This window comes from Schistosoma mansoni, chromosome W (genome assembly GCF_000237925.1).
Source record: "Schistosoma mansoni strain Puerto Rico chromosome W, complete genome".
Taxonomy (NCBI): domain Eukaryota; kingdom Metazoa; phylum Platyhelminthes; class Trematoda; order Strigeidida; family Schistosomatidae; genus Schistosoma; species Schistosoma mansoni.
This window is the reverse complement of record NC_031502.1, coordinates 39,935,307-39,960,956: the sequence shown is the minus strand read 5'-3', so window position 1 is coordinate 39,960,956 and position 25,650 is coordinate 39,935,307. Positions and strand designations below refer to the sequence as shown.

The 25,650-nt window shown below is 32.5% G+C and overlaps 1 protein-coding gene across 1 annotated transcript in view; it reads right to left on the bottom strand.

Annotated features, from left to right (window-relative positions):
• The window catches only part of Smp_135280 (putative brefeldin A-inhibited guanine nucleotide-exchange protein), a gene marked incomplete at both ends in the record, with an annotated part of 39,456 nt that overhangs the window by 6,593 nt on the left and 7,213 nt on the right, over positions 1 to 25,650 (bottom strand). Inside the window, 14 exons of the mRNA XM_018789679.1 lie at positions 52 to 478; positions 1,690 to 1,886; positions 5,181 to 5,295; positions 5,410 to 5,575; positions 6,680 to 6,960; positions 8,172 to 8,427; positions 10,753 to 11,015; positions 11,902 to 12,233; positions 16,355 to 16,558; positions 16,703 to 16,883; positions 18,868 to 18,978; positions 22,710 to 22,925; positions 23,639 to 23,846; positions 24,959 to 25,265. Coding sequence (XP_018655097.1) covers positions 52 to 478; positions 1,690 to 1,886; positions 5,181 to 5,295; positions 5,410 to 5,575; positions 6,680 to 6,960; positions 8,172 to 8,427; positions 10,753 to 11,015; positions 11,902 to 12,233; positions 16,355 to 16,558; positions 16,703 to 16,883; positions 18,868 to 18,978; positions 22,710 to 22,925; positions 23,639 to 23,846; positions 24,959 to 25,265 — 3,264 coding nt within the window. The remainder of the gene's footprint in view (positions 1 to 51; positions 479 to 1,689; positions 1,887 to 5,180; positions 5,296 to 5,409; positions 5,576 to 6,679; positions 6,961 to 8,171; positions 8,428 to 10,752; positions 11,016 to 11,901; positions 12,234 to 16,354; positions 16,559 to 16,702; positions 16,884 to 18,867; positions 18,979 to 22,709; positions 22,926 to 23,638; positions 23,847 to 24,958; positions 25,266 to 25,650) is intronic.

The following is a 25,650-nucleotide window of genomic DNA, read 5'->3' as shown; positions in this document are numbered from 1 at the left end:
AACTAATGAAAACTTTAAGCGGGAGGATAACATAAATAAGAAAACACTTACGTAGACCATCTTTATGATTAGTCATAGTTTTGTTTGTACTCAAATAATCATGATTAATAATATCTACTGATATTCTACTTCCTGTATTATTATTACCATTACTATCTTTAGTAAGGAAAGATGGTGAAGTGAATAATGTTGGTTGATTTGATGATGTAGCCGCTTGTAAAGCAACTTCAAATGCTGGATAAGATGCAACGGCTAATCGACGTGCTTCATGTAAATAATGAATATCTTCATTTCTACTATGAGCTGAATAAAATAAAATATGATCAACTGTTTGTATTAATTCATATTGTACTACACATTTATTGAGTAAATCAGCGAATAAATGTGCTCTAGCAACATGACCAGGTATAGATTTTTGATTGGTATTTACAAATGATGTGGCAATAGTTTGATCATTGATTTCAATTGGCATTTGTTCCTATTTACAATAATGAATATAAATAAATAAATACATGAAAGTTATTTGGCACTTTACACAAAGCTATGTCCCTAGGCATACTCATTTGGATGAAGTGGCACAGTTTGTGTCATGAATACACTGAAGTGTTTCTAAACAGAGTGTGCATGCAAATAGTGTACCATTACTAGTATTTGATGCAGTAAGAAAACTGTACGTTTTTTAATGGTTGAAGCATTCACTTTGAAATCGCTAGATCTCGAGTTCGAACCTCGTTATACCTATTCAGGTTTGAGCAGCATTCGCACCTAATAAGACTATGATTAAAAATTGAGTAAACAAACCTATATACTTGATAGATAAATTAGGAAAGACATTTTAGGTATTACAAAAATCTATGTCACCAACTTAAAAAGTCTACTTCCACCATTTAGAAAAATGCTTATTTGATGGCAAAGTTGTTTGATAGTTTCCTAAATTATATCACATGTGAAATAAGATAATTACCATGACTAAATACAAATAACCGCCTGCTTGGTGGATAATATTCCAACTTTGTATTTTACAACATAATTAATTTATAGTAGACAAAAGAAACTTAGTTTCATCTTGACAGTATGTTAAGATGTCAAGTACAGAAAAACATTTTGTTACGCATATTTTCTTAAAAGCAGTATTCGCTAGTAGGTTGGATTTAGTCTGAAAGTCTCTAACTCAAAGATAACTATACAAAAGAGTGACGAATATTCGAAAAACATAATTGAGCATTGAGAAATTGAAGCCCAATAGACTAGTACCATGAACTAGTCCACGTTCTAGTCCAAGAACTTTTCAAATTCAAAATTGCTCGTTGGAAATCAAACCCATGCTCTTGGAACTTAACACGTTCGATAGAACGAGTAAAAGTGCTGACAAAACTAGAAAGCAGATGAATTTCATCACGAGACAGTTGAGATTAAAAAATCAGTTGAATCTAACCCATCACTATTCTTGTCAATAAAGGTGAATGTCTCAAATTAGGTTGTTAAAAGGAACCTAATGGGAATAACGACAACTTTCCAGTGCTTCTTATTCGATAACTCATTAAATTTACATCAAATTATAACAAGATAATTAAAAAATTACAATTTCCAACCTACTTATCCGATTTGAAAATTAATTTGACAATATTGAATAATATTAGATTAAACGTATTACTAACAATAATAATTTGAATACTGATTTACACTTACTGGACGCCATGTTAGCAATTGATGGGGTACTGTAGATTTGAAAAGATCAACAATTAAATTTACTGTTGATTCCCAAATTTTATCATTGAATCGTTTACCATTAGATAAAATTAAGGTTTCCAAACAACTTGTTCCAGAACGAGCCAACTGTTCATGTTCTTGTAAACAGCACCATCGAAGTTGTTGGTAAATATCATCTACAGTAAATAAAATACCGATTAACTATTAAATCAACCAACCTGTTATTTAATGGAATTTAGCTTAAAAAGAATGGTACATTCATTTTGTATCAGTTATATTATCATTGAAGCTCATTTTCACAAGTGAAATGATCGGTAAAACTATATGAAACGGACTGTACGTGATATCATTTTTAAGTTAGCATTTCTGGGGATCTGGTGAATCAGATATGTATTGGGAAACAACTTAAACTGGTCAGATCAAAACACGGCATCAATCCATGAAGTTCTTGACTAATGACCTGGGCACACTAGATGATACAGTAAAAATTCAATAGTAATGGTACAGATGAATCCATCTTTTGTACATTAATATAGCAAATGCTATGTTACAGGGGTATTCAGTCGATTTGAGAAAACAATTAGGCAGAAGAAAAGTTAGGACTCTACTCAATATAACACATTTTGAAAATGTGATTTTTGTTTTTATTTAAATTCAGTGAAAGTAACACTTTAGCACTGTATAGTAGTGAATGAAACTGTTATTCAAGAATGTTCAATAATTTATCAGAAAGAGATTTCCCGTCTTTAATACTTCAATGACGGGAAATTAAACATATTTAGTTTCTATGTTATACTACTATGATACGATAATATTGTGGTGCGGTCTACTTATATCCATATAAGTAGTATATGGTGTGGGTCAGACATAGAATGTATTTTGGCAGAAGACCGATGAGAAAAGAACGGAAATGAAGCGCAATCGTCTGGAAAATGCATGAGCAATGGAATAAGAGAAGAAACAGTGAAGATTGAAACAATTGGTTGTTAATTTGCAAATTGACTGTTCATTGTTTGGTAATCAGAATTTACTGAGATAGTCTGTAATTTTTGCTTAAATACATTCGATTGTCCCCAGTCGTGTTCTGTTCACTACATTTGGTGTCGCTGCCAACCAGAAGGAAGAGGGGTGCTGTTCTGCGGACGCCGCTGCGGGTCTGGAGTGGAGGTGCTAGTTGGGGCAGTCTGGTGAGGAGAGGTGGCGTCGAGTGGAGTGTTCTGGCGGGGCGGCGTTGGCTGTAGCGGGTGCTGTCGACGGAGAGGAGCAGTGGGACGTGCGGCTGCTGGGCGGACATCGGATGTAGATGGCTCAGCAGGCCGGTGGAGTACGGGTGTTGAACGTCCCAGGTGCCGGGTGGATGCGGATGTTGGTGCCCCGGCAGGTCGACGGAGCTATGGAGGTCAGCGCGCCGCAGACTCGACATTCTCACGAACAGTTTGGCACAGACTGCAGTGAAAGAAGAAAGTGGCATGGCGAGCAGAACCACCGCATGAACGAATGCTTTAAAGGGGGGACGAGTGTGGTGCGGTCTACTTATATCCATATAAGTAGTATATGGTGTGGGTCAGACATAGAATGTATTTTGGCAGAAGACCGATGAGAAAAGAACGGAAATGAAGCGCAATCGTCTGGAAAATGCATGAGCAATGGAATAAGAGAAGAAACAGTGAAGATTGAAACAATTGGTTGTTAATTTGCAAATTGACTGTTCATTGTTTGGTAATCAGAATTTACTGAGATAGTCTGTAATTTTTGCTTAAATACATTCGATTGTCCCCAGTCGTGTTCTGTTCACTACAATATGGCCGGTGTCAAATATTATGCTACCACTAGACTAAATACTCGGTCGATACGCTACATAAAGACTGGATTACATTGTTCTGAATACATGATTCACAACGAAATACCTTATTCAAAACAATTACAAGCTGTCTACATCTGGTGATTTCAGGATAGAAATAAATATCAGGAAGAAATCATATATTAGTAGTCAGTAAGCTGAGTGCCTGTTTGCCCACTCTCAGTCCACAATCACTTCCAGTACACAAACTGTCACGAAAAGTTCCAAAAAAAACGGGAAATGCAAAGGTACAAGTAACTCAAAAATTACGCAAGTCAACAGTAGGATCATTAAATTATAAACGTCAAGTACAGTCAATTAGAGTATCGATTTACTGTAATAAGGCACATAATTGACTCAATTCACATTGGTTTCTTAATTGTTATATTTGTACATGAAATCAATATACAAAGTGAGCACCTTAATATGTGCTTGGAAAGTCACACCTAATGACTACATTAAAAACATTGCAAGCAAAAGAAATTAGTTTTCTATAAACTATACCTAACTAATAAAACAATTACAATTCCTGTACAATGATCACCTTGAAGTATGTTTTTTTATCCACAAACCTTAGCTTAAACTGTGTATCGAACTGAAACAGTAAATGACTTAAACTTCCTTTTATTGCCCCGTATTGACTTAAATACCTTTTTAAAAAATATTTACTCTAACACAGTGAACTTGCATCAATGATTAAATATTTTTCGTGTACTATAGACTAAATTATCTGTTACGATGATATTAAGTGCCAGTTATTTACTGAGATGTCTTTCGAAAAGATGTGTGTAGTTCAAAGATAGTTACCATGATAAACCGATATCTGTTGAGGAACTATTAACAGAAATAAGGAAGTATAAGACAAGTGGTTTTTTCTATTCGGAAACGTTGCAAATATGTGCCCTCACGACCTTCTAGGATGGACTGAGGATAGGATTTAACAGGTCTGGCAAAGTGTGCACAATGCCTTTACACAACGTAATCACAACCTAGTGATCCGTATGTTTATCTTTAGTTAGTTTATTACAAAGTACAATTAATATGACAACCCTTTGTAGCCCAAGTATCTGACTCCGGTTTGACCCTAGGGTAAGCAATACACACATACGCTCATATAAAAACAGTCAGGGCTAATAAGCGAATAATTAACAAGGTCAAAGTGAGGCTTGAAAAGAATGAATACATTGGTCTGTCTGGAAGCTAGAAATTTGGGCTTGATAAGGAACTAGACACTACAAACTTACTTATGTTATAACAGTTAGTTCAAATGAAATATGCACTGAAGTGGTCTAGATCACAAATTATATATTGTGGAATCGAATAATTTCACTAACCTAGTATCTTAATATCCAATGCTTAGCAATGGATTGTTTTGATAATAATTCTATCTACTTATCAGCTGGTCAGTGGAGTGGGAGATTAGATCATATAATGAAAGCGAATAACAGATATTCAGTACTGTAAAATTAAATGGTCACATATTGCCGGTGGGAAAAACTCGCAAGCCTGTTCGGAGAATTCTTTTTCTTGTAAGATCAATGGTGTTAATAATAAAAAACATTCAACAATAAGAATATATATATATATAACTACTGTATTTTCAAGAATATAATGAAAATCATTGACGTACCTAAAAGAATATCATGTAACACATCATAAAATTGAGTAAATATATCCACAACAGAAAATAACGTATGATTGCAAGTTGTATTCATCCATTCAGTACGTTCCATATTTGAAAGAGCCTGATGATGAATACCCCCATTATTGATTGTAGCTTGTTCATTCCATGTATTCGAGTAGGGTGCTGTTTTTACTGAAGAAATATGATCGACTGTTTCCGGATCAATATTTGTCACGGTATTGTTATATTCTGATGATGCTGAAGAGATTCGGAAATGTTGAAAAACTCGGAAGATGACAGCAAATGTTTCACGCCACCACAATGGTTTAAATTTATTGCCGTGTGATTTTAATATATCGAAAAACACAGTAAGGCCACGAGTGCGTACGTCTAATTTACAACTAAGGAAAAAATAAAGGCATAAAACACAGCAATACACTTATTGTTTTTTATAAGAAAAAAAAGAGGAAAGAAACAAGCCGGTAAATATCGTGTAATACAAATAACTGTAAAGTTCTGACAATGACATACTGCATAATACAGTAGTATGTGAAAAACAAGGATTGAGAGTTTGATTCATTCATTGGTCAAAATACATGTTTACATCATTTACCAAAGTAGCCCCATGACTATTCTTAATAGCCAGGAAGCAGAATGGATGGAAAGATTAGCACAATATCAATCATAAGCAAATCAAGTGAGTTCTTTTTCGGGGTAGAATAAACGTGCAAAATAATGTCAGGTTCATCAAAAAAAGACAATACTGCGTTGAAATATCAGAGCATAAACCCCAGTTAAAACGAGAACAAAAATGTTAGAAAAATAAAGAACAAAATATTTGGTTAAAGAAACTAAAAAAATGTTCTAACAAAAATTGATCACATACACGTAACATTAAAAATTGGTCGGTTTTATAGTCTACATCATGAACTGACCTTAGTTAGACAACTATATTTAAAACTGAGAAACACTGAATATTTGATTCATCTCAGTATAGGACTCCTCATTAGTGCGCATTTATGACCTCATCGGGAATCGAGCCAAGGAACCTTTGGTCATTTGTCAAGTCCCAAACCTTTAAATTGTTTGAGTTTGAATCCAATGGTTTGTATTTTTAACTTCAATCAATTAGCGATATTGCTCAACCGTCATTCATTTCCATTAGTGGGTAACTATCTGCGGTGTTTGTATATAACGATCGTTACTTTGTACATGATTTTGAGCCTTATTCGAATTACGAATACATTACCTTAGTGTGCTCACTGCTTTTTCTTTGACTTGCGTCCTGAGGTTTGACAGTTCGCATACAAAACTCAATTCTACCATTCATACTTTTTAGACTCTCCCTTTCGGCATGTCCAAGTTCGACTAACTACAGCTTATCACTAGGACTCGGGAAATTAGCTCTCAAAACTAGTGATTATTAGGACAAATAGTTTGCAGAGAGTGTTGAACAATTTATTACAAAAAAGAGTAAATTACAAATAGATAAATAAATAACATACCCATTTATTATACGAAATAGTTCACATAGTACGGGCATCCAACCTCTTAACCAAATTTGATCATCTTCAGGTAATAAATATACATATTTCAAGTCAGAATTAGGTAATTCCATCGAATTATTATTATTTACAATAGGAAATTCGGGATTTTGTAGACCGATAAACACTGTTTCGTTTTCAGCTACTGTACATGCACAAATACGAATTAAACGAATACTTTCCATAGCTGTGTCAGGAAATCGAGGATTACATGCAAATTCAGCTAATGCTTTTACTAAAGGCTAAAAATTGTATACAAAACATACAGAAAAAAGAACAAATAAAAAGGAATCAAAGCGCGGCTTATTAGTTTTTTTTAAAAAAGACGGTTTGAAAAACGATAGTCTGAACACATATTTAATCAATGACTTGAATGGATACACCATAAGTAACTAAATGATAAGTTATCTACAAAATTTAATATCATTCAACTAACTAACTGAACGTTTCTAATCACCTAATTCAGCTAACACGTTGAACGTCTGACAAATCAGTTACAAATATGAATTCGCTTATTTTGAAATTGTGTACAAAAGACAAATTGATTACAAAAAAACCTCACCATCTTCAAGTACAGAATGACAGATTTTTTAAATAAAATTCTGTAGAAGGAAAAACAGAAGAGTATTAAAGGCTATCTGACAATAATGTGAATATCTTTTCAGCTTCAGCCAGTATATTTCGACAACTATGGAGTTATTCCTCTACGCGAATTGATAATTACTAGTCAATCCATTGTTTTGTACATTTGAATTTCAGTCACTTTTGATTTATTATCAGCACGGGGATTTGTGGAGGTTGTGGTATTTTCACTGTTGATTCACAAGTTGATCTAAGCTAGTGGAGTCTAGTCCGTGTAGGACAGAAACAGTGATCTACTTCAGCTAATACATGAAGGGTTGCGCAAGATCATGAATTGATTGAACTTCGACATTAACACTGTCGGATCCCAGCTCAGTGATCTAGAAGTTAAGCGTTATCGTGAAAAACCGGAGGTACTGAGCTCGGGTCACGAGTGCGGGATCGTGGATGCGCACTGGTGAAGCGACTCGTACTACGACGAAACGGCCGTCTAGTGCTTGCAGTTTTCAATAGTGATCTAGTTTATATGGACTTGCAATTTCAACTGTCAAAATTCTGATCTTTTTTTTTCAAAAAAAGTAGAAACTAAAAGCAGGTAACGAACACAAACTGTGAACAGATACGTTAACTACATCTGCACATCAGTCAAATGAACAAATAATCCAATGGTTCCGATAAGTATAAAACAAATTAAACAGTTGAATTATGTGTTATAAATTCACACGTAATTAATCTTACCATGTATTTTAAAATATCAAAATATCATGATTATGAAATGCATAAACAACAAATATGAATATTAACCTTTAGCCTACTATACAGTGATTTTTATATGTATTATTTTTTTAAGAAAGTAAATCAATCTGTCTACCTGAAAAGCATCAACGACAATACGTAAATGTTCTTTGAAAACAGTTTTCACAGTAAAATGACAAGTTTCAAATGCCATATCAACTATTGCTTCATTTAAAGATGATGCTATTAAGTGTAGAACAGCAAAAATATTTGTCCATCCAGAACGTATATTGGAATATTGTGAATGAACCAATTGATAAACACACCGAACTATCATATCTTGGACTTTATGACTGACATTTGGTTCAGTTTCCAGTATATTTACAAAAGGACTAAAATATATAAAAAAATAAATAAACTGAACAAATGATAAATATAAGTACCGATAAAACATTTATGTGAGAAAATTTTCAATAATTTCATTAATGTTATAGAGTCGAGATCATGAGTCAATCGAAGCTAGACCACCATCGAAAACCTGGAAGCACTGGACGGCCGTTTCGCCCTATTATGGGACTCCTCAGCAGTGCGCATCCACGATCCCGCACTCGCGAGATTCGAACCCAGGACCTACCAGTCTCGCGCCAGAGCACTTAACCGATAGATCACTGAGCCGGTGATAACCCCTTCTGATAATTTCATTAATAATAAAATAGTCTGGTATATTTCAGTTTGTTTTCATTGAATCAAGTAAGATATTGAATAATCATTGTATAGGTAATAAATATTTGTTAACTAGCAATAACAACTAAGCATATTTATTGCTTGCGGCCTTGAAAAAGAAAAAAATTACCTAACTGTTAGAAATGAGTTAGGCAATGTCCAAAAAAATCCTCTAACCCTACGGTAACCAAAATTAAGTTTATAATATCACAGGCGGATTTTAAAGAGAAAAACGGGACAGGAAGATGATTTGTGCCAAGAACTGACATCAATAGAAAAGCCATAAGGAATCGAAAGAGCACTAAACAGTCGTTTCAACCAAGCCAACTGCTCCTACTAAACAACAAGCAAGGATGACCCAATAAAGGAACGATTCCAAAGCTCTCCTATCTCATTGTTACCGTATTATATTTGCACTCGTGATTTGGAATCCAATCGTTTATATTCTTAACTTTAGATGATTTATGGTAAATTACGTATTTAGATGATGATTAAATGAATTTTCATTGCTAGTCACTATGAATGGTACTATAGTAATGCTATTTTATAATCCTTTGAGATAAAATTTGTCGTGCGGATATATATATATATATAGAGAGAGAGAGAGGGAGGGAGAGGGAGAGAGAGAGAGAGGCTAAAATGTCCCTTATTGATAATTCGACAATCATATTTTACAAAAATAGGCGTTAAACATATCTTTAATCTATCATTGCCAAGGACGAACATGACAGATGTCAGCTGACATAAAAGTTGTAGCAAAACAATTTCTAGATAAAAGATGAACTATGCAAGAAAACAAATACATAATATCCGGTTTATCAAAGAAATTACATAGTAACAAAATCTTAATAGAGAAACTGAAAAACAAAATGGAGCAATTTTAACATTTCAGTGTCGTATGAACGTGACTTACATTCGGGAAAAAAGAATAATAACACAGATATTGATTTGTACAAAAGATCACATGTTAAAAACAAGTGACATTGGATGTATTTAAAATTAGATCATTACTTAGTGTCATTGTTAGCAATTTCTTTTTAGCACAAAAAAACACCATTCAGATTAAACTACAAACTTTTTAAACATGATTTGAGGTCAGAAGTTTAAATGATAAGTTCGTGGTCAGTTTTTTGATCCAATTTTAATTGTTTTAAAATATTTATAAACAAATAAAATTATCCCAAATAATTTTATATGTTCCAGTCAGGTGATTGCTAGTAGACAGCTAACTTTGTTTCATACTCAAACAAGGAGATAAATAAATGAAGAATAATATACTTACTAATTATGCTATTCAGTTATGTGTCTAAATGCATGATGAGAAAAACAAATGACCAAATTTCAAGGGACTCTCACTTGGTCAACTTTAGAACTAATAAGACAATAATCATATCTCTTAAGAGATGATAGAATATTTATTTGGCTGAGGTTATCCCCAACTTTTTCAATATACAATAGGTGTGTTTTATCTAGTGCTTTCGGCCAATGCTCCTCTACGAGAAGTAACAGATGTACGTAAGTAAGCCTGTATATTCATTGGTATAGCGAATAGATAATGACTGATCATTATTGTTCGTGTAGCGATGTGTGTGCGGCCTATGCTCCTCCACGAGGGGTAACAGGCATTGCCCACTAGTAGCGATGAAAGGTACAGTGCATATTTCATAACGCGAAGAAAGCTGAATTTTATAACTAAACTATTTTATTCAAAGGATATGAAATTATCAATATTATGCAGATATATTAGTCAAAGTGAAATAAATTTTAATTAGAAAATCAGTGCAATTCAAAGAACATTAAACAACTATTTCGTCTTGGTGTTTTGAACTCTACAGTATTGTCTATACATAAAATCATTAATGACTGAAGATAGAAAAGTTGATATTAATGTTTGTGATGTAAGACTAATTACAAAAAAGGAACAATAACCATTAAATTTTTGCCTTATTGACAAAAAGAATTTATATTTACTATTTAATTAATAAGCTGCTTACCGAAGAAATTCTTTTTGGAAGTGAAAATTAGGCAATTCACCTTTTTCTATTAATTTTACTGATAATTGACGTAAAGAATCAACAACAAATTCAGCAACATCTTCATCAACTGATCGACCAGCTGTAGTAAAATGACTACCAATATGTTCCCAAATACGTGACCATTGTAATCGAATACGACCCATATTATAATATGAAATTTCAACAACTTTCTGAAGTGAGAATGTTCTTGCTTGTGGAAGATTTAATTCCTCCTGACTAACCTATGACCATATGGTAATAAGAAATAAACACTATATATATATATATATATATATATATATATATATATATATATTGATGAAATGTAGTGTACAGTATATCTGGAAATATTGACATATTGAAGTCGGTTACTTGTGTTCAGGCTTTAGATAAAGATCTGATTGACTTTTCAACAACAGACTGATAAGTATTTTTTGAGGCGAACTAATCTTGTAGTACTAATAACTGTAGGATGCATAACAGATGAGGAGGTATTTTACCATTATCACATTAGATTACAATACGATCAAAAACTTCCCTGGCAGAATTTAAATCGAAACTTAACAACTTACGTTATGAAAGTTAGTTTTTATCAAACCGGTTTAAATCCGATCTTCAGGGCATGATGCTATCTCATGAAAGCAATCCAGCTAGTGTAAAAACCAAAAGTGCTTAGATAAAAAGGGTATGATCACGTAATTCAAGGCGAATCCTTTAGTTAGTTTTAAGATCACTATTTACAAAGAACAAAAAAACTGAAGGGTGCTTTTAACGATGAAGTTCTGGCGAGTCACGAAATTCTAAAAAAATGTTCTCAGTAAAATAGAAATAATCAGACAATGGTAAGTTCAAAACACAAATATATTTTTCAGAAAAAGACATCATATACTATACCATATTTTATGGTGGAGTGATGGCTATGTGATTATGGCATTCAACTTTTAAACATGAAGTTCATGGTTCGAGCCCCGAACTTCGCCTTCTTCAGTTTGACCAATCGGATATTAATATTACTAGCCGTCACACTTAAACCGGTTTACTCCTTAGCACCCGAGTAAGTAAATTAATTTAAACTTAAACTATCTCTATAATACTAGAAAAGTTAAAAAAAATTATTTATAAACTTACTTGACATAAAGCTTTTACAAATTCTACAATAGCATCACCATTTAAACGAATTGATCCTGTGAAAATTTTATCAACAGCAACAACCACACTCTGTGATCCAGTCTCTCCCATTACTTCTTGTAAAACAGCAGCTTTTTTAGAGTCGACAATAGAAGCCGCTAAACTACCTGGTGCTACAGGTTCATTTAAATTAGAACTTACAAAATGATTAGATGTAACTGTTGGACTAGATGCTATTAAATTATTTGATTTAATAGAACTATTTTCTGTTGTTAATGAAGTAACCGTAGATAATTCATTTGTATTTTGGTTATAAGAATTGTTATATGAATCTAAAATGAATTAATATTTAAATTGTATAGCTTAATGCATTCTATTAAATGAAAATATGAAAAACGAATATTTTTTATTTAGAAAAACGGTGGATCAAAAGAATTTGGAGTACTTTTAGAAGTTAATGAGAAATAAGTCGTTTCTATTCAAAATTAATAATCACATATTTGCCTCCAAATGCCCTGGTACAGCCGAGAGTGGAGAGAGTCCGTTCTACCACTCGAAGTGCTCACATGGCCACGCGTATATAGCCTCTGCCAGGGAAGTTCTACTTATTGCCTTCTCGTGGCGGGGGTTTGGCTTACGAAAGTGAGAGGACGAAAAGCGAATATCCGGAGCTTTAACCGGGTTAGTGGACACGGTGAGTCCACCTAGGGGAGTTGGAAAACCCTGATTCCAAACCAATGGTGCACATGGGCTCCAGTATCCTGAGGGAACAAATGGCATATGAATCAATCGTTGGTCACAGGCTACCATGGGACTGTATCTCCTCACGATCCTCTACTGCCATGTGGATCAGATCTTTAGGTCAAAGGCTTCGGATGTGACCCCTAAGAAAACCACATGCTTCGATTTGGGCACCCGGGAATTATCACAGCCCTCACACAAATCGAATGAGATTTGTGAGGCGCATATATATCTGGTGCTCTTTTGTACCAATATTTATGTGTGTTTACACATTTAAACACATATACAACCGTGTATTCAAGCTTATCAATTCTTACAAATAGTACTCAGAATCCAGTAGTTTAGATTATTAAAATTATTCTAGTAAACACATGCTCTATAGCTTGAAATATAAGAACAATATAAATTGTATTTTTCAAAAAAACTGAATGACAATTGCGCTGAATTACCAAAAAAAATTATTTCAACTATTTCAAATATGGACTGTTGGATTCTAAGCCTGTGCCAGAATGTTAACATATTTATTGTGAGTTTTTATGACACTGAGTTCAGTTTTGTGCAGCTAAGGATATGTATTTTGTTGTAGGACTGACTGCGCACTAAGAAAGAGATAGCTGTTCGATATAAGATGACGTTTACTGTTCATTCAAGTAACATTAGACAGTGACAAAATTTAGTGTGAAAGAAATTGAATACCATAAACTAGATACTTCAGCTTGGTATCCGTTGGAATTAGGAAATTCAATCCTTGAAATAGGAAGTAACTATTTAATGGCTACTCTAGATCTTGGAAAGATATTTCCACAAAATCATATGATCAGCAAAGGATAATTATAGTAGCCACCTATAGGAAAACTGCATATTTCAAGCAACACGTATCACCAAACTTCCAAGTTTATTGAGGTATTCCAAATTGGAACACAACATCTCTCAAGTGCTACTGTGGTGTGGGTTACTTATATCCACATAAGTAGTATATGGTGGTAGTCAGGCATAGAATGTATTTCACTAGATTGATAAGGAAAGAACTGAAACGAAACGCGCTTGGTATGAAAATGCATGAACAATGAAATCAGAGAAGATGGACTGATATTTGCTGAAGGAGCAGTCAAGATTGAGACAATGGACTGTTATTTTGCAAATTAACTGTTTACTGTATGGTTGTCAGATTTTAGTGAGATAGTTTGTAATTTTCGTATCAAATACATTCGATTGTCTCCACCCGTGTTTTTGTTCACTACACTACCACCTTTTCCGTAGTTTTCTAAACGTTAAATCAAATTTATATGTATCGTTACTCTACGAATAAACTAGAAAACTAGATTGGACAAAATTAGTTTAAATAGCAAATATTTAGTTAATAATTACTTTTATCAACAAAAAAACGAATACATATAATCTGGAATAATCTTGTTCTTAATAAGCTTTCAAAACGTTTCCGCTTCGGGAAAAATAATCGATGTTATCAGTCACTAGTATCATTGATTTACAATAATTGTACTGGGTTAATCTATTTGTATCGACTGATTCAAAATAAGTTCAGAAATTATATATATATGTTTGACAATGGTTTATTTTAACTAAATTGATCATTATTTAGAGTAACTGTTGCAAAAAAAAGAAAATCACCTGATTCTAACCAAAATGACCAATGCTAGAAAGAAGACAATAGCTTATTATTAGTAGTAAATACATTAGTTTAGTTCATATGAATTAAATTCTTAAATGTCATTCTTAAACTCCTTAATGTGAAGCTATTAGTATATTTTGCAAGCCAATGCATATTATTATTATTATTCCAAAGACAACCATAGTCATCTAAATTGTAGGCTTGAAGATCACTCAAAATGAATACATCTTTACCACTGTAATTTCCTATTAGCTTTATTCAAAACTACCAAATGAATATACATTTGAAAAAATTGAGAATAGCCTATGCTTTCTTTTGTTTGATGCACAAGTAAAACGGAGTACTTTAATAAATATTTATAAAGAATGCTGTGATATATCGAAGTTTACATGCCCTTCAAACATTTACGTTTTATTATCCAGTACGAATTTTTAGTAATTAAGAAGTATCAATAAATTCATTTCTTTCCAGTTTATATTTGAACTTTTAAAGTAGACGACAATACCAAGAAACATAATTTTGTGGATCAATAGGTTCATTGTAATCGTATTCACAACGTCTACGGTATGTACTTATTAGGACCTATAATTTCGAGTATCTAATAATGCATTAGAAATTTCATCATTTCAGTAATCTGTAACAGAGACCGCTGAAGTGGTGGTAATTCAGTTGATGTTACTATCTTGAAACACTGATTTTGATGGTTTGAATATGTGACACGAATGTCGTCTCAGCGAATTCCAAATCGTGTTTCATTTATGGACACTGAGACTGGTTAGAAAAAGGGGATAAGTGATAAAACTATGAAATGGTCCCGGAGTATGGAAAAAATCTGTACAAAACTGGTATCTATCAGTTCATCATAATTGGCTAATTGGGGTCCTAGAGAGTGGAGTGGGGTTCAAAATGATGACCTATTGATTGAAGGATGAGTGTATTAACGACCAAGACACCTCCCTATAGAACATAATTTGGCAATAAAGTGGATAACATATCTCAAAAAAACATAAACGACTATAAAATAGTTTTTATTTTGCATTAAGTCGACAGGAAATACACAGCAACTAACCATTTAAGTTGAAGGTCACAAACGTAAAAATATGATTTGAAATAGATTATTTTTTAACAAATGGGCATCAGTCCTTAACGATTTATGGGAAGAGTACATCACAAGCATTAAAGAGATACTTCCAACTTTGTATACAAAAACATCAATAGATATAAACAATTAGTAGTGTGGTGAACAAGCCGTGTTGTTGTAAACAATAAAAACCAGTTGTCATGGCTCTCAAAAATTAGCGAAATTTATATTAATCAATGAAAGAGAAAAAACCATGGTGATATATATAGATATTCAAAAGTAGCTGTGAACTAGAGTTGTAAACAACATAGAAAATATTTATTTAGAAGAATCAAGTTTCCCGATAAACACAAAAAATAGCAACAGTTCTGCATTAGATAGCCAATCAAGAACCAAAATATGAAATCATTTATAATAACTGTCGTCAGGACGAGTAAATATTTGTGTAAAAATTAGGCACTGAGTAAACAAAGGACAGTAAATAGTTACTATCCATCTAAAAATTATTTGCTTCATTACGTGCGTTATCAGTATGTAATGTGAAACGCTGTGGATGGTAGAATCAGCTAAGTACTTAACTAAATATTCTATGGCTCATAGGTTCCTTAATATAATGGGATTTAATGAAGTAGGCAGTGGATGATACATGGTATACAGAGGACGACGACACAAATTGATATACAAGACTCTACTTGGAATCCATGATGTGATTACAGGAATATTCAGTCCAAGAAATATTGATAATAGTCTGTTCATAAATAAAATATCTACCGTCACTATCTGACCTAATCAACAGTTTTATTCATGAAGATCTCATCAATTGGTAATGAGTAAACCTGAAAGCACAATGATTAGCGTAATACAAGTATAGAATTATACTGAACTTCAAATAAAATTGGAATGAACAGGTCAATTCAATGTCTATTCTATGTATTCAGAAGTATGGTTGATTTACATCCAGAGACCATTTAATGAAGAAAAATTAATTTATGTAAACTTACTGAAATGTGTTGAACGGTTAACAGTATGTGGATTGTTTGTATTTAATCCATTTGTCGATGAAATGGCATGAGTAATTAAATGTGCTGATTCCAGTTGAGATATACACCGTAGAATTTCTAACCATGCACGTCCTAAATAATTACCATCCGTTTGAGCAACTGTAATCAATGTACGTATTGTATCAATATTTTTCTGTTTCATCGCTTCCGGAGTAGATAAAGCAGGATTAGTAGTTGATCCTAATGCATTTGTATAAGCATTGCTAAGTGTAGACGATGCATTCGTATTAATCTTCTCAGATCGTGGACGACGAGAATTAATATTCTGATTATTACTTCCATTTATACCTGATGAATTTCCACTTGTAATAGTAGGATTTACATGTGATGTTGTTAACAATAGTGTGAACCGTGCTAGTGCTTGTACATAGGCATCTCGTTCTAATTCCATATGAAATATACATGCTATACGTATGGCATATCGAATACCTTCTAAGCACAGATGATTTACATCCATTGCGTCAGAATCCTATTGGAAATAAGGATATTTTGAAAGAATTATATATATAACAATACAAACGCTGAAAATTAAGACAATAGGCCACGGGTTAAAGTTGAAAAGTCTAAAATGACTGAGACTAACTGTGTCTGAAACGACAAGGTCACATTCTTTTTGAGTGCGAGCTAGTGAAACTAATCGGCCGCGAAAAATAGACAGAGTATAATATAACCTTGTAACATATGGGTTGAAAGTTGAGTATCTTAACTACTGAGTAAGCGCTTGATAATACTATCATTTTAGCCTTTGAAATAGCGAAATGTATGAGAGTTTTCGGATACGCTTAAGAAATAATAAAAATTCTAAACTCATATTACATTATAATAAGAAATATGTCATTTTAACAAAGTTACAGCAGTTTAGAAAAATTTCTGGTCAAAAACTGATATGTAAGTAAAAGAATAAGTTTTTAAAAAGATTGATAAATCCTATACAAAGAATTTAACTTATAGTATAAGTTAAGTAATAAATAACTACAAAGTGTAGACAAGATTTATAATGTTAAATAATTTGAAACAAAAATTAGTTTTTACTTTTATACTGAAATTACCATAAAGTTAGATATGATACATTACTTAGATTACGTTCACGCTCATATCTAGATAAGTAATCTTAACCTAATGGTACCACCAATATTTTATAGCACGAACTAATCTGATAGAGCCTTCTGGAATTTTCTACGAATATTATTATTAGTCAGGTAAATCATAGCTAATGTAGAACCTAGCATAAATGTGTATTATAAGTCTAAGTTACTACACCTTACATCAATACATTGAGAAAAGGAATTAGCAAAACACGAAATGTAGATAAGTGATGAGCCAAACAATAGAAATGTGGTTCAAAAGAAACAAATGAGATCATGATTTGAAAGAAGATAAGAAATAAGTGAATCTGAGAAATTTTGACTGATTTCAGATCATGTCAATTGCCACTTGCACTTGTAAACTATTTCTACATTTAAAGCTCTAACCAGGAAGTTTTCAACTAACAACACGGGTCAGACAAGTCATTAATGATCTCATAGACTAATAACATGTCTTAATCTTTACATTCATGGCTTTCTTATAACCTATTCCTTTGTCAGCAAGTATTGCAAGTCTAGGTAGTTGGTAACTACGCTTGTGCAAAATGTCTTAACCTCCACAGATGGAGAAAATTGATGGCTTCACCAATCGACCTGTCAGCTTTAAATAGCATCTTGTGTCACACCTTAATAATATTTACCTGAATCCCATCGTAGGTGAGGAATGCTTCAGAGACATCTATAATCAAATAGTTGAGGCTTACATGGATGTTGATTAGGCTGAAAAATTGGTTGCATGTGCCGAGGAAAAAACTGGTTCGGAAATTAAATCTGTCCATACAAAGATTAGGGGAAAATTCGCTTGACAAGATAAATTGTTGACAAAGTAAACTGAAGTTTCTCTTTAACTGCTTAGTTTAACTCAGAAAAATTACGTACAGTGGAGCTGAATAGTTATATTCTAATGTTTCCTTAATTTTCACGGTCGAATCGAAGTGTAAACTACCATTGATTAAGACATCGTCAGTATAAAGCGATAAATACACAAAAGTGTTTCGCTGATATGGGAATAATGTTATTTGGTTGAAACTTGAGGCGTTTAATATTTAACCACATCCCAAATAACTGTGTGAACATTGTTAGTGATACTAGACAATTGGATGACGTATGATATTAACAATGATAATATCCTACAATAAAATCAACTTTAAAATGCAAAACAGTACCGAGATACTTATTCAAGAAATAAGTTTCCATATAACGGCCACTTTAGTCTTGAATAGTAACAACTGTAAAATTTAAACAAATGACATCAAACACTATCTTCAGCAGTGGGGATAATACATATAGGATCATTTTAACATAAAAAGAAGCAAAGTAAAGTATCCGCTTTAAGCTGTGCGGTTAATAATTTCAAAATATTATTACCTGTAATCCAACACTGAATGCGGCCAGAAACGGTGTCCATGCTAGTTTGAACATTGGACGAACATGTTCACAATGGGTTGCACAGGTGAATTCAGATGAACCAGATATTACCTACACAATTAGAAATTAAAATTGAAGAGAGAATCATGAACAATGAGAAGATATTGATGATGAATTATCATCATTACTCGACTTGTTTATACTTCACAGTAGACACTAAACATTTTTTGGCTTAAACCTGTTATAGGAAATAGAAAACAGCCACATTAAATGTGAAGTTGAATAACATGAAAGCTGACGCAATAATTTGTATTAAGTATTTTATTTGTATGCACTCCAGGATATAGGCTTTATTGAGTTCCATAAATTTGAAGAAATGGCATATCAGCCTTTTCAAAAATTTGACTACAATAGATTGTGTAACGGTCCTGGTATCACTGGACATGTTAAAATGATTGGTTTGCATTATTCTATCATTTTCTAACTGAAATTTGTCTTAGCTATCATAATAATGTAACGACTCAATAGTTTTTTTCCACACGGACACATTTTTATTGAGGTTTTAAGATGTCAAACGGTATGACTAAAAGCAACAATTTTCAGGTTCGAGAATGAGGTCATACTGTTGACTGTATCGAGGCATGAGAATGTAATTCCTATGAATAACCGGCATGCATGGCGATGTTGTTTTACAACAAACAAAGGGGCTTAGAAAGGGATCGTCCAACGTTATGATAAAGCACTTGACTGATAGAATACTAGGATGATTGATGTACACAAACTGATGACTATATCACACAACCAAACGAGAAAGGTAAGTTGTTGATGAAACCACAATAGTTTCAACGAAGTTTCCAGGTTCCAACCTCTTTTTAACAACTTCGGTCAAACTCTAAACTACTTTGCAGTCATTCAATATCCACCAACATCCTGAATAAGATATTGGTATCTCACCTTCAACTCAATACGAGAAGTTAAGAAAACTGTAATTCGTTAAATATTTAAATTATTGAGTTGAAATCTAATGGTAGACAATCCCAAATTTAATCACTACTCAATATAACATGATGATCATCCAGCGCGATCGGTGTTATTTTTCACACTCTGCAAAAGATCGAATAACATCAGTAAAGAAATCTCACTATAAATTCGTAAACTAACCACTACTAGTAGTAAGCATACGACGTTTGTTAAAATTATTCAGTTCGAGGTAGGGTTTTCGTAATGAGTTGATATTTACTTATATGGAATATATCATGATGATGGCTACGATTAAAAAAGATAATGTCATTGAAGTCAGGAACCATCAACAAGAGGTATTTTGATAATCTTTCTGAGACTATTCAAAATAACTAATATGATTAGATTGTGAACTAGATCAGTTAAATAATAGATACACTGATAATCTTTATTAATTGACCATTTTGTGTTTCACATAAACTTTTTTTTATTCTAGCTAACAATTTTATATTGTAACTGATCGATCAATAACACTTGATACAATTTAATTACCGACTAAATTACAGACAATGTTGAAAATGAAATAGAATCTACAAATTTATTCATTTTTGACAAAAGTAATATTAGTTTATCATCACCGAAAATAGACTTTAATCATAAAACTAATGACAAATATACAAGCTGACTTTAGTCACACTGTTGGATAAAAACAAAATCTTTCAAAATGTCAAACAGGTAGTAAGTAATAAACATTAATTCAGTGTTTTATTTTGTTGATTTTTTCGATTATTATGTTTCTTCGATATTAACCTTGTTATTGATAATGTAACCATAGTTAAATGTTTATTTAATTCATGTTTATTTGTTTTTACAAGAAATGTGAGAAGCACACACAACTGTGTGTATTTGTAGGCACGTAAAAAAAAATATTTATTCACGAAGAACATTTTTTTCTTTAATAATAATTCAGTATTATTCGTTCTGTACTTTAGAATGGCAGGATGGTAAACAGAAAATTAAACAAATACATCAAAGTATAGCAATTTTCAGAAAAATATCTAACTTGGCTAAAAAGAACTAGTTCATTCATTAATGGCCATAGGCTTAATGTTCAGTTTTTCTCAATATGATTGCTGGCACTTTATTTTATTCCCTTACAATCCATCTTTTTAAATTCATCTCATTGTGCTGTTCTATAAAAATTTAAACCAACGCAAATATGTACCACGCTCTGTGCTGATTGACTGATTCTAATCGTTAAGCGTTTACCATGGAACTTGTAAGTTTTTGGTTTAATCCCTAGTGTGGTCATGTGTGCGCACTGTCAAAAAGTCTCATACTGGAGCGAGACATATGTTCAAAATTTCCTGATTCTGAAAAGAACCTTCAATTAAGACCAATCTGTCATGAAGGCAACCTAAAAATAATTCGGCAATAATTTGGTCGAACAGCTTTGTGGAGTTTATTCTCATTATGCACTTAAGTCTGCTGAAATACCACTGAAAATCAGAGAGAACTAGACAGTTGTTCTGTTTTGATTTTGAACTCTTTCTAAGATACTTGTATTTCCTGAGCTTCCATCTCCCATGTATGGTCAAGAGTGACTTAAACTACGAGATTTCTTCAAAATAGTTTTACACAAAAATTATCTAGTTCTGTTTACTTTTCAATAGTTCTCCAATTGATGTTCATCTTTAGAAGGATTTAATTACTGACAAATGAATTTCCTAAACTAGTCGCTAGGTTGTCGAGCATAGAGTGCTCAACGTCAATAAGTAAACAGTTCGTCTCGGAAAACTTTATTTGTTTCCAAAAAAAATTAATTCATACAATTAGAGCAAAAGAGAATCAATGCAATCCGTTAATGGAAAAAGAGGATAAATAGCTCATACTGAACAATAACTAGGGGACACAAAAAATTAGTCAACTATATTAACAACAGTGCATCTTATCGGTGTGATACAATCGGTAAAATTTTAAATGGTTGGATAGTTATTCACCTACAAAATTGATTTTCACAAATCGTCAGTAACATTTTGTATATAGATATGTTATTGTATTAGGAATAAACTATTCTGCTAGAAATTTATCTTGTCTTCTAAGATTAGTTTATTGGGAACTTATATTATTAACTCGATCTCGTGAGTAGGCATCATTTGACTATGCTCAGTATTATTGCAATCCATTTGTCGATCAACATTCTTTTCTTTCATTTTAACAACATAAAATTCATCAAATTAAATCTTGTAAAATTCTACTCCATAAAAAGATGAGAAGTGGATGAGTCGTTACATTCTAACTAATCTATATTGTGAACCACATTTAAACATAGTTTAGGATGTTGTTTCAAACTTCGGTAACTATCTTAATAACTGTAAAACGATAAGAAATATTTAATGTCTACCAATTAATTTGTCTTCATAAAATTTCACTCTATAAAAATTATTTATTTTTAAATAAAACCTAGATATTAGTTTCAAAATATTATCATTATAAATTAATCACTTGATGTATTATAGTCTAAGAAAGTAGAGGAAAAATTATGTTAAATACAAGTGACGTAGTTAACATAAAAAATGAACGTTTATCGAATCATAGACATTAACACCGTTGGATGCCGGCTGAGCGGTCTAGAGGTTAAGTGCTCTGGCGCGAGACCGGTAGGCCCTGGGTTCGAATCTCGCGAGAGTGGGATCGTGGATGCGCACTGCTGAGGAGTCCTATAATAGGACGAAACGGCCGTCCAGTGCTTCCAGGTTTTCGATGGTGGTCTAGCTTCAATTGACTCATGATTTCAACTATGCAAATCATTGAAGACAAAGATGTCAATGTAAATTAGTTTTTATTTGTTTATTTGTTTTTATTTGTGAAAAAAAACTTACAGAATCTCCTAAAATCTCTCCATCTCCTGTTTGTCGTCGGTTATCTAATTTAGGGCTGATTTCAGTTGATGTAGAAATTTTTGTAAGTTTGGTAACATTATCATCAGCTTTCAATTTTATACCAGCATTAGCAATTTCGTCATAGATTTGAGCTAAGTAAGATTCTGGTAAATCTTGACTATCATTTATACCACGGTTCATGCGTATATAATCCTCCTTTTAAATGTGTTGATAATAAGATAGAATGACAAAAAAATCATCAATTAGTCGGTAGTCAATCGAATTACACTGAACTATAATGAATTTTTATGGTAATAAATATAAATTATTAATTTGAATAAAATAAATAGGTTTTTCTCATTTTTTTCCTGTACAGTTACTAGGTTTGATCAATTGATTTAGTGTACTATGTATGCGTATGAATAATAATAAAGATACTCAGCGAGTACATCTTTCAAGAATGGTGGTTTCTCATTTCGCTTTTATATTTCAGTAAATCTTCAAATGATAAGAATTAACAAAAGAAATTTCTTAAACTGATGAAGTCACAAAAAAACAGCTGAAAATCCATGAACATGTTTTAGAACCTATTAACTCATTCTAACTGCTAAGGTACAAAGCTTACTTAGCACGAAAGCGTTGGCATCAATAAGCACTATGACATGAAATCAACAACTTTTGTAAATCAATAATAAATGTGTGATCCAACTGTTTTAAATGTATTACACGAATGTATCAAATTCTCAAGATAAACTTCATTCATAATAAGCCTTGATAATATTCAGCGTTGAAATAAAGGGTTAATCAAACAAATATAAGGCACTGAATATACATTTCTATAATATCCTAGTGACTCACTGGATTCTAAAAAAAATGAAATGAGATATGCTGAAATATTTTTAAAAGAAATTACTTCATGGAGTGCTTACCTTACTCATACGATTATGTGGTTTAATCTGAGAACTATGCAAATCTGTAGTCAACATGATTATTGAAAAAGCCAAAACGTATGCAGTATCGGCTGAAGCAAACACATCATTATTTGGATTGCATGCAAAATAACGGGCAGCAAATTTTTCCATAAGTCGATCAATTTTCTGTGCTTCACCAGGTAATCGAAAGCCCGATAAAAATTCCCTTTTGATTAAAATGCAAAAAATAATAAAACAATCTAACTAGGTAAAGCAATTTATTAATTTGTTATGAAATTGACTTTTTTTATCAACCACCAGTTAATATAAGCTGTTGGACTATTGAAAAGTATGGAAAACCAGACAGCTGTTTTGTCCTAGTTTGATACTCGTCAGCAGTATGCATTAACAACCTCACAAGGGAGCATCGATTTCAGGATTTTCTATCTCGTAGCAAAGTTCCAAAATAAGACGAAACAACAGCTGTCTAATGATTCTTCGTTTTTAATATTCACCAGTTGATATCAATGGATTAAGACTATCTTCAAAATGAAGGACTTTCGTCCCCTTATCTATCTGTTTACAAGTTACCTGACCAAAAATCATTTCATTTAGAGATGTACAGATTATTTATTCTTAACTTGGAAATTAAAAAAAATAATAAACTATCTCTTGAATTACAAAAATTATAATAAGCCAATTAGTTACACATATGCTTACACACTTTAGCTATCACTAACAATTACCCTTAACAGTTGTGATGCAACTTGAAATGAGGTTGAGTGAACTGATATCTTCATGAGTCTATATTTAGAAGTTTTATGTTCAAGTTAACGAATCGAAAGGGAAAAAATCTCGTACATATAATCGAATAAAGTATTGACAAATTGAATTTCATATAAATGTTGGTCATTGAAATTTGAAAGAGAAAACAAAATAAACTTAACATGTTACACATTTGACTTGTATGGAAATAATGATGGTTAGCAACACATTAACAAAACAAGTAAGTAGTAAACATGTCTAGAACGTTATGATGCAACAAACAGCATTAAGGAATCAAATGATAATGAAATGACCGAATATTTTAACAATTACAAGCCATGATCAAAAAGAAAATATTGAAGGAAGTGTTATTACTACATTCAGTACACATTCTTTAGTAGGACAATAAACCATACTTATTATGTGAGCATATATTTATGCATTAACGATACTACTTCACAAGTAAAATCTGAATTAAATAGAATGAGTTAAGAACACATATGGTTGATAACTGAATATCACAACGAAATCCTGATCCATTAATCCTTAAGTTGAAAGAGACAATAAACTCACCTCATAGCAGAAACGAAATCTTTGTCAGTGAAATCAAACTGATCAACATATGCATACATAACGCGTAGATTGTATGGTTCATTTTCACCGAGAAAATGACCGATATGTGATTTTGACAAACGATCCTCAACTAAGAGAAACTGTGCTACTGACTCGACAGATTCTCCAATCAATCCATTTTCTTGCAGTAATTGCAAACAACGAAGAGGTTGATTCTGATTGAACAATGCTAATCCAGATTCATAAATTTCTTTTTGTGCCTTGCGAGATTCAAATGCTTCAGGGTCATCATAAGGTTTAACAGCGCCTAATTTTGATAAGAACATATATGCAATAATTAATTATAATATTTACATATTAAAATATAGCTACAATTATGTTTAGAAGTGAAAGACAGAGAAAAGATCAGGAAAAACCAATTAACACCAAAATGTTGGATAAAAGTAAAATACGTCAAGAATCTAATCACTCAGATGCATTTCAAGGTACATTACTTACGCCAGTTACCCCTCGTAGAAGATCATAGGCCACCCATCAGCATTATCCTTAGAACTCTGTCCTAGACAATCCTTTCAAGTTGCTATTCATTCTTTTCATGTCTGCTTCCAATACCTGGCGTAGTGTTCTTTGGTCTTCCTTTTTTCCTTTTCCCTTCAGGATTTCAAGCTAGCGCCTGCCTCGTGATACCGTTT